We start from the raw sequence: 10,832 nt of genomic DNA, 5'->3' as shown, positions 1-10,832 counted from the left end.
TTTTATCATTTTGTTAAAATTAAAGGTACATTATCATTGTTTTAATAATTTATGAATAAATTATCGCAATTAATAATTTGAAAAATAAATTATTATGGAAGTGTTGAAATAGACTTTATTCTTGAGAATATAAAAACCAAGTGGGCGATTAATCGCGGGACAAGTTGATGAAGAGTAGACAAACCGACAAGCAACAATTTGGCTGCGGTAAGATCCGTGACGTCATATCCATTCCCATTCATAAAAAAATTCCACAATAAACAATAAAATCACGTGTTTAATGCGGTTTCCCACTTGCTCAACTCGAACCTTCAAAGAAACTCTGAATCACAAGGAAAATCTGCACCACCACATTTTTTATATTATTAAAATGCAAATCTAAATAAACTAATTAAAAAAAAAAGAAGCAAAAATCAATCTTATCGCCAAGTGCATGAACCTCTTCCACTATAAAATACCTTCCACTTCCCAAATCCTCAAAGAAAATCTTCAACAACACAACACTCCCGATAAATCTTTCTTCTACTCCAATCCGAAACCAAATTCCAAATATCAGATACAAGAATGTACGGGCAGAGTACAACAGAGTCCGATTTAGCCCTTCTGGAATCCATTACAAGGCATTTGCTTGGGGAATCGGAGAGTCGACTCGGCGTTCCAGTAGCGGGTTGTGGTGGTAACCCGATGTTCTGCCGGAGCTCCAGTTTCGGCAGCTTGGATCCTTGCCTCACCGACACCTGGGGCGAATTGCCGTTGAAGGAGAACGATTCGGAGGACATGGTGCTCTACGGCGTGCTCCGAGACGCCGTCAACGTCGGATGGGTCCCATCACTCGCTCCGGGATCCACTGGGAGTTGCAATTTCGGGTTTTCAGCTACTGCCGTGAAATCCGAGCCCGAATTCTTCACCGCGGTGAAATCGGAGCGCGAAAGTTTACCTCCGGTGGTGAATAGGTTGCCGGAGGTTTCTCCGGCGCGCAACGAGGCGGCGCCAGCGGTGGTTCCGGCGAAGGGGAAGCATTACAGGGGTGTGAGGCAACGGCCTTGGGGGAAGTTCGCGGCTGAGATTCGTGACCCGGCTAAGAACGGCGCGCGGGTCTGGCTGGGGACTTTCGAGACGGCTGAGGACGCCGCGCTGGCTTACGACCGAGCCGCTTACAGGATGCGCGGCTCCCGAGCCTTGCTCAACTTCCCGCTCCGGGTAAACTCCGGCGAGCCCGATCCGGTGAGAGTGACCTCAAAACGGTCGTCTCCCGAGCCATCTTCACCGGTTTCTTCAGTTCAGAGCAGGTCGCCGAAGCGGTCGAAGAAGGCTGTCGGGCCGGCGGCTCAGGCGCAAGCCGGGTTGCAAGTGGGTCACCAAGCGGCTTCGTGTGCAAGTGGGCAACAAATACTGGTTAGCTAAATGCACACAACGGAGGAGGGCATTTCAGACTTATCGAGAAAAGCATACACTGTTATTATCACATCTGGCTTTACCATTTTGGAATATGTTTGGGAGAAAAATGAAAATAATAAAAAAGAATGGGTGTAATGTATAAGAGAAAGAGAGAGAGGGTTGTTTGGATCTGTAAATACACGAGATTTGTTTATTTTTATTTTTGGTGAATTTCCATAGAAATGGAAAACTTTTGGTTTTCTTTGCAAGAACGTACGATTTGGGATTAAATTTTCAATGATTTAAATGCATTGCCTTTACCTTTTCATTCGCCATTTTAGCTAAAAATGTAAAATTACTAAGCCATTCAGAATATTCTTACCATTTTATTTTTCCTAATCATTGATTTGTGAAATAAATTTAAAGACTTGATTAGATGTTCAATGATTTTAAATGCATTGCCTTTGTTTTGCATGATTGGATGGAGGTTTGTTAGCCCTTTCATTAGCTTTTTTAGCTCAAAATATAAAATAATAGTACACCATTGAGAATCCTCTTATCATTTCATTTTTTTGCTATCATTGATTTGAAAGACTACCTTTGAAACATTACCAACTTAGAACATGTATGAAATTGGTTGAAAAATGGAAATTTTGTTTATAGAAAACAGTTTGAAATAGGTTTTCAAAAAATGCTTCATCTTTTTTAGCTTTCTCACTAAGAACTTTAAGACTTTTTAAGAGCAAAAAAAAAAAAAAAAAGACGTCATAAATGTGCTTTTTAAAAGTTTCTTTACCAAATAAACTTGTTTATGCTTGGCATAACTTTTTATGTACCGAAAGATTCTTAGAGTATGTTTGGAATTATGTTTGAAAAATAAAGCTTTTAAATCAAAAAGCATTTTTTCAAAAGTGTATTTTTGTTATTTTTGGGCTTTTTGACTCTTAAAAACATTTTCAATTTTTTTTACCAAACGGATACTTTTTTTTTTTCAAACGCACATCCAAACGTACCCTTAACCTACTATACACATCTCACCTTTTAGGGTCAAACATCTAATGAAAACATTTGTTTGTTTTTTTTTTTTTTTTTTTGGTGAGTGGAACTGTTTTCTCGTTTGCACACATGTACATTTGGCGACTTGGTTACTCTTATATCTGTCCATGGCATTTTAGGCTTTTAGTGGGCCCAAAAACCTACATTTATAAAATAATAATGTTATACATCATCCAATTATTCAATTTTTATCTTTTCAAAGTTGATATGTATGACGTTGTTTTCGTAACATTAAGTGGATGGAGATTAATATTTTTTGGTTAGATTTCCACGCCATATCAACCATAAGGGATAGAAGAAAGATAATTGGGTGATGAATAGGCTTTATAGTATTGGTTTTGTTTCGTCTAGTATACATCACACTTCAAAAGAATAATTCGCTTTTAGTCAAGCATATACTAAAAACTACCCTTTCAATACACCAAACACAAAAATCTCCTTTCGAAAAGATATTAAGTAAAAGGCAATTTTTCCTATGCTTTTATTATTTGGTCATGTGATTCATATTGGTCTGAGGTTGTAGGGACACCGGACCATACAAGAATTAATTGGATTTCAAGTATTAGTATTTAATTATATGTTTTCTTTAATTTCAAGAGTCAAAAAAATATTAATTTTGTAATTCAATTAAAGGGTTTGGTTCAAAATAACTCAAATTAGGATTAGGGTTTGATAATTAGTCTATTTAATATATCTGACCCAAAATCAGTTAAATTACGGTTATAATTTAGTCTATTTACACAATAAGGGCCTGCTGGGGATTGCGTTTGAGAGGCCTAAAAGTGCGTTTAATACTCAAAAAACCCGTTTGAAGAAAAAAAAAAGTACTTATTTGGTAAAAAAAATTAAAAGCGCTTTTAAAGGTCCAAAAAGCTTAAAAATAACCAAAACACACTTTTGGCAAAAGCTTAAAAATGAAACTTTTACTGAAAAGCTCTTTTTGACTTAAAAACTCTATTTTTCAAACATAAGCCCAAACAGGCTCTAGATCTATTTAAGTGTGCTTTTGTACTCTAAATGAAGATAGTGAAATTTGATGAATGAACAAATTTTGATTTAAAGTGTGAGTTTTCTTCTTTTCGGCAATAAATTGTTGGTGAGTGAGACTCTGTTCAACGTAAAATTTATCTTTTTTCTTTTCTTTGTATCCATCATGCATCAGTTTGGTTATGTTCGCTCTTGTTTTTTATTTTCAAAATATAAAATATTAAGAAACAACAAAAATTAAGAAAATAATTTTAAATTTTATATCACATCACAATATTTTTTAAAATCAATGAAAAACTTCACTTTAAACCCATGAACTACTATACGTTTTGAAAAGACCCCATAAGTTTTAAAAACTCTCAATTTAACCCCATAAACTTTCAATTTGATTCAATTGATCCCCCTCCGTCAAATTCAACCGTTAACCCCTAATGTTAATTACAAAAAATACCAAATTACCCTTCGATTTCGTTTGTTTTTTTATTTGAAAATTAATGGTAAATTTAAAATTTTATAAAAAAATTAGGAGTATAAAGGTCATTTATCACTTTTAACGTTTTAAATTTGACAAAAATGATAAATTGCATCAAATTGAAAAGTTAATCTTTTTCGGCTTCCCAGAATAAGCCCAGTGTCTACCAACTCTTGACATGGCAAAGGCCACGTCATATATATATAAAAATCTTAGGTTAGAAAACTCTCTCTTCCCCATTTTGTCGCCGCCTCCTCCCTACTCATCTCTGTTTTCGTCTCTTCCTCACACAAATTTCTCACCCTCTCTCTTTCTCCTCTTTCCTCTTCCCTCTCCCCTCAAAGGCGAGCCACCCATATCTCTGGCGACGAGCTACATTGGTTAAAATTCCCAAATTTTAGTAACGAAGAGCCAACCATATGAACTGATATAGGGTTTCAGTCACCAAAAAGCAGGAAGCTGGACAATATAGGGTTTCGGTCACTAAAAAGCAGGAAGCTAGGCTATCGGGTTTTGAGGCATTAGCACCAAAGGTGATACCATCCCTAAAGAGTTCATATTTCACCCATAAGTTTTAGTTTTGAATCTAAAAACAAGTTGTGAGGCATTAGCAACTACTGGTCACCAAAAAGCCTACCTGAAAAAATTGGAGATTGGTCGATGATGGTTGGAGGGGGATGAGCTCATCTTTGCCGAAGGGATTTTCTGGTTGCTAGTTCTTCTTGGCCATCGCCAAAGTGTGAGAGAGAGGGAGAGCAGTGGTTTTGGTTTTAGGGAGCGAGGGAGGGAGAGGGGAAATTTTAGGGATTTTGGTTTGGGGGGAAAGATAGAAATGGAAGGGGGAGGCAGGGATGATGGGGAAGAGAGAAAAAAAAAATTCTGACCTAAATTTTTTTTTAAGTCGCCACGTCAGCGTTGGTAGACGTTGGGCTAACTGTGGGGAGCCGGATAGCACGACTCTAAATTGAAAGTTTAAGATTTGAAATTGAAAATTTTTAAAATTTGAAGGAGATATTCTCAAGATGCATGATAGTTCAAAGGTCTTAAAGTGAAGTTTCTTCTAAAATTAAATAATAATAAAACCCTCCCAAAACAAATTAAGAAATAGCTTTTCTCAGCATAGAAAACTAGACTCATTTTTTTGTCATGTTGTTCAACAATATTAAAGAATGTATTCATGAATTTTCAGTTTTTCAGGGGTCAGAGTGTTCAAACCTGCCCCCTGAAAATACGGAATGTACATTACAACTGCCCAACGTCAACCTGGAAACAGAACGCATTAACAGTAGAGACAGTCGTGCGGACCAACAACAACTTATCCAAACCTTTGACTTTCTAAATTTGACTTTGACTTTTTTCAAAATTTCCCAAAAAAAAAATTCGAACGCTCCCACGTGGGTATATATTTCATCATAATAATTAAAAAAAGAAATTAACGATTACTAGTCAGAGTGTTAATAATATTCAATGGGATATATTAATTAATTGATCATATTTAATTAAGTCGTTAATACCGTTTTAAGCAAAAACTTTCGCCGCATAACGTTTGCTCTATGCAGCCAATGGGGGGATTAAAGCAAATGTATTTTTAAGGTGTCCATTGGGAATGGTGAATTTTGTTGGGAAAGCCTTAAACTTTCAAGGGTTAAATCATTTCTACTTATTTGTAATTTAACGCAAAATCAAACGGCCTCATCGTATATCCTATTATTGAAATAACAGTGAGGTTCTGATGACGCATTAAAGTTTGTGAGGAGAAACTAATTTATGGAAATAATAGCCAAAGCAATATAGAGAAAAATAACACACAAAATTTACAGGGGGTTCGGGTTTTAAACACTTATGTTTTCGGACTACATTGTGCTCATTAATTTTATTTATCTACAATACAAAGGTCAATATTTATAAAGTAGTGAGTAAATACAAGTATGGCTTGATTTGATTACAATCTCAATGTTTGATTATAATCAACCTTTAAATAGAGAATATTTCAATATATTATACATATTTTAGCACCTATTTTGCCATATTTAATTCGCGTAAGTGACACGTCTCTATTTTAAACCGGAAAATGATAAAGGCACAACTTAAACCCAACTTTAAACCAATTTTTCTCTTTAAGTGTAAAAAAAAAATTGCATGTAGAGGAGAGAGAGAGCCTGAAACTAGAGAGAGAAAGAGAAATTTAGTCTAGAAGTTGAGCTAAAGTTGAGTTTAAGTTGTGCCTGTATCATACCTCATTTTAAACCACGCCAGTGCAACATCGGTTCACAAATTACCAAAATTGACTTTTCCTTTTTTTCCCACAAATAAGCATGAAAACCAATCACATGAACCCTAGTTTTTCATTTTCTCCTCGAATCGCTTGAACAAGTCAAAGTGAATTTTATAAAATCTTGATGGATACAATTTATTTCATTCACAATATGAAGGGAATCTCCTTGAATGTGAAACTGAAAAATTGAGAAAGTCAAGTCAAAATTTAAAAGTCAAAGTTATGGATATTTTTGTTTGGACCGTACAACTGTCCACGTGCAATGTGATCTCCCGGTTGACCTAATCCGGTTCTTTGAGCTGTCTTTACTCTTCAAGGACATGTGTGTGAACATATCTCACACACACCCGTGACACCCCTTCCCGAAAATCATATTTTATTTGTATAAAATATAGAGAAATGTTAAGGGATATCAACTTTTTTTATTAAGAAAAAAATATCAAAATGACGCGTAGCTTATTTATTAGTATCGGTAATATTTCTTTTAATTAATTGTTTTCATTATCTCTAATAAATAAATTTCATGTCTTTTTTTACGATAAATGTAACATTTAAGACTTTAACCGCTTAAATTTCTTGTGTCTTCCACCACTATTATATATTGTTTTACATTTTGACATTGTCACACCTTCGATCCAAAGGACTAAGAGCACTCACAATCAATTCAAATTTACGGAACCAATTTTTTTTTTTTTTTTCTTTTTTCTATTCAAATACATTAAACTACCCGGATATTATTTCAAAATGGAGAATTGAACTTTTCATCGAGTAATGCTAAAAGGAGGACTCAATCCTCATTGTGTTTTCTTAGATATGATGTGACTTTAAAAGTCACTAATCAATCAAAATTCAATAATGATCATCTCAAATTCAATGATGATTTTAAAAGACACATCAAATTCGAAAGGACTTTAAGAAAATTCTAATCCTACTTCTAACATTGCTCATTAAAAAAGCTCATTTTGCAACCAAACGGGCCGTCTCACATAACTTTTTTTTTTTTTTAGAGGGGAATCTTTCATATTTATTCATTGAAAAAAAAATAAAAAATTAAGAGTATAAAGCTCTGATAAATCATAGCCAAAGCTATAAGGTTACAACGTCATAGAGAAAAAGGTAAAAATCTTACAATCAAATCTTATTTATGACTTCAACATCCGCTAACCCATATCCAAACCTCAGTTATAGAACAGATCTGCTCCATGCATACTCAATCTAATATATAGCCCATATTCACAATTTTTATTTTTCCGGCCATAAGAACAAAACCCTCACACCGAAACTAATCCTCATCGTCCCAAAAGACAGGACAAAAACCTCCACCCTAAAGATCACTCATGAAAGTAGATCTAAGGAGAAGTCAAACACTTACTCAAAAAAAAAAAAACACACACACACACACACACAATTAAAAAAAATCAGAAAGCAGTTACAACAGCCGATGTGAGGGAGGCGAAGTGCACTGGTCAGCGTGTGGTGGACAAGATGGAGCTATTTTTTTGCGCAGATGGGCAGCTGAGGAGATTAGATCTAGATTTGAAAAATTAGATCTAAAATCCAACTGATTCCGAAGAGGCAAAGAGCGGTGTAGCACGGTGGAGGGTGGACATAGGCAATGTATTATAAGCAAAGGGATGACAAAAGCAACTGCACTAGTCGAAAAAAACTAAGAAAAAAAAAAAAGGGAGGAGGAAAGAAGAGGGGAGTAAAGAGGAAGGGAAAGAGCTCCCTCCTTCCCACAGGCCTTTTGCCTGACATAACCTTTTTGGTTTTGTTCCTAGATCTTCTAAGTTATACCCTATCTTAAACTAGTTTATACTTTATAGTCCTCTTTCTTTTCCCTTGCACGACATCGTTTGAGTAAAAATTGGCATTATTGAATCTTAGCCGTCTACTTTTTTATATATTTTCTGCATTTCCTTTACATACTGCACGCCTGATTTTCCATTTCCAGAAACTAAAAAGCGTCTGAAAATTTATTTGTTTTGCCTTGCAAATCTTAACCAAAACGCGCACGCATGTCATTTGAAACGACATCCAAAGGATTATAGCAAAGAAAACCAAGTCTTCCATTTCTATAGAAATTAACTTCACCGAAAAGAAAAAAAGAGAAAATCTCGTATTCACAAATCCAAACAACCCTCTTCCTAGTCTCTCTTACACATTACACCATTCTTTTTTATTATTTTCATTTTTCTCCCAAACATATTCCAAAATTATGGGACCGCCCAAAATGCTTGCCCAAAGATATATAATAAGTACAGTGTATGCTGCTCGATAATTCTCAAGTGCCTCTTCAGCTGTCAGCATTAGCTAACCAGTATTTGTTGCCCACTTGCACATGAAGCCACTTGGTGACCCACTTGCAACCCGGCTTGCGCCTGAGCCGCCGACCCCTCAGCCTTCTTCGGCCGCTTCGGCGATGAGGACGGCTCGGGGGACGACCGCTTCGACGTCACTCTCACCGGTTCGGGCTCGCCGGAGTTCACCCGGAGCGGGAAGTTGAGCAAGGCGCGGGAGCCGCGCATCCTGTAGGCGGCTCGGTCGTAAGCCAGCGCGGCGTCCTCAGCCGTCTCGAACGTGCCCAGCCAGACCCTGGCGCCGTTCTTAGCCGGGTCCCGAATCTCAGCCGCGAACTTCCCCCAAGGCCGTTGCCTCACACCCCTGTAATGCTTCCCCTTCGACGGAACCACCGCAGGCGCCGCCTCCCTCTGCGGCGGCTTAGACTCCGGCAACCTAATCACGACCGGCGGTAAAATTTCCTGCTCTGATTTCACCGTGGCTAAGAGTTCGGGCTCGGATTTCACAGCTGAAAACCCGAAATCACAACGTTCAGTGGGTCCCGGAGCGAGTGATGGGACCCATCCGACGTTGACGGCGTCGCGGAGCACGCCGTAGAGCACCATGTCCTCCGAATCGTTCTCCTTCAACGGCAGTTCGCCCCAGGTATCGGTGAGGCAAGGGTCCAAGCTGCCGAAACTGGAGCTCCGGCAGAACATCGGGTTATTGCCCAAACCCGCTACTGGAACGCCGAGTCGACTCTCCGATTCCCCAAGCAAATGCCTTGTAATGGATTCCAGAAGGGCAAAATCGGACTCAGTTGTATACATTTTTGTATCCGATATTTGGAATTTCGGTTTCGGATCAGAGTGAAAGATTTATTAAGAGCTGAGAGTTCTCTCTGTAGATCGGAGAATCGGAAAGTATTTATAGGGGAAGAGGTTCATGTACTTGGCGATAAATAGATTTCTGCTTTTCTTTTTTATTTTTTATTAATTTGTTTATTTTTTATGTAGTAATATTAAAAAGTGGGGGTGATGGTGCAGATTTTCCTTGTGTTTCAGAGTTTCCATGAAGGTTCGGAGTTGAGCAAGTGGGGAGAGGCATTAAACACGTGACTTAATTTTTATTTTGTGGAAATTCTTTATGACTGAGAAGGATATGACGTCACGGGTCTCACCGCAGCAGCCAAATTGTTGCTTGTCGCTTTTGTGTGTCTGTTTAACACTGTCATCAACTCGCCCGACAATTTAATCGCCAAGTTTTTGTTTTGTTTTTTATTTTTATTTTTAAAAAAAATTAATTTAAAATGATAAAGGTAAAATTGGTCATTGTATTTGGCTTAAATTACAAATTACTTCATGTGGTATAAAAAATAATTTATAGGTCTTTAAGGCAAGCAAAAATAATAATTTACTCTTCGAAATCAATTTTTGCTAAGTAATTTAACAAAATTTGCCACATTGCTTCATCATACCAAATAAAAACGCAACCACACGTGTTATTAGTTATTCTTGACTTTCGAAAATACAATCAGCCCTAACTTCACGCTGAACTGTTATGGTAAATTAATTTAATATCTTATATCCCTAAGATTTTACCCTGTGCGTAATATTCCCTCATCTTCATCTTCCTCAACCGCTTCAAAAAATGCGACCATCAAATTCTCGCAAAATGCTTTTAAATTGTGGCGATAAAGATGAAAATGAGGGAGAGTTATACACAGAGTAAAATTTTGAAAGAAAAAAAAGATTATGTTAATTTACTGTAGCAGTATGATGTGACAAAGTAACGAATCCTGTTAGGTTATTGAACGAAAATTGATTTTAGAGAGTAAACTGTTATTTTGGCCTACTTTGAAAACCTATAAATTATTTTTTATACTACATGAAGTAATTTGTAATTTAGGCCAACTATAAAAACCTATAAATTATTTATTATACTCCAAAAAATTATTTATTATTTAAACCAACCATAATGATCAATTTTACATTAATCTCATTCTAAAAAAGAGATGATATGAGATCAAAAACTCAAAATTGTAATTGATTTGTTTTTTATAATCAATAAAATAATGGAATAAAAAGAAATAAGAAGGGCGAGGAATCGGTAGATGGGCGAGGAAAAGGACATGTTTTCCCAATTTGTTTAGTCATCATGGATACATCGGTTCTAGACATAACTTGCACAAAAACATTTTTGGAATGGATAAGTGTCCCATAAAGTCAAGGGCAGACGAAGAGACGTGGGGGTTCCCACTTCCCCACGTTGCTCAATTTGCACAAAACTTTCTTTTATGTGAACTTTCAAGGAAGGTGAGTCGACACTTGTCACCTTTTTACTCCTCCAACATCTATACTAATTTTTTTTTTCTTTCTTCTAATC

General features: G+C 36.6%; 2 protein-coding genes across 2 annotated transcripts; one reads left to right on the top strand and one right to left on the bottom strand.

Moving 5' to 3' along the window:
- The first annotated feature begins 454 nt into the window (after positions 1-454).
- LOC132173349 (ethylene-responsive transcription factor 2-like) lies at positions 455-1,638 on the top strand. Its single transcript, XM_059584821.1, has one exon. It carries the CDS (start codon positions 565-567, stop codon positions 1,402-1,404), a length of 840 nt encoding a protein of 279 aa, XP_059440804.1. The 5' UTR covers positions 455-564; the 3' UTR covers positions 1,405-1,638.
- Positions 1,639-8,267: 6,629 nt separating this feature from the next.
- On the bottom strand, positions 8,268-9,400 carry LOC132173350 (ethylene-responsive transcription factor 2). Its single transcript, XM_059584822.1, has one exon. The coding sequence runs from the start codon at positions 9,275-9,277 to the stop codon at positions 8,477-8,479; it is 801 nt and encodes a 266-aa protein (XP_059440805.1). The 5' UTR covers positions 9,278-9,400; the 3' UTR covers positions 8,268-8,476.
- Positions 9,401-10,832: the final 1,432 nt, after the last annotated feature.

The sequence above is a fragment of the Corylus avellana genome, chromosome ca3 (assembly GCF_901000735.1).
Source record: "Corylus avellana chromosome ca3, CavTom2PMs-1.0".
NCBI lineage: Eukaryota > Viridiplantae > Streptophyta > Magnoliopsida > Fagales > Betulaceae > Corylus > Corylus avellana.
The sequence above is the reverse complement of the archived record's forward strand: the minus strand, read 5'-3'. Positions and strand labels throughout refer to the sequence as shown.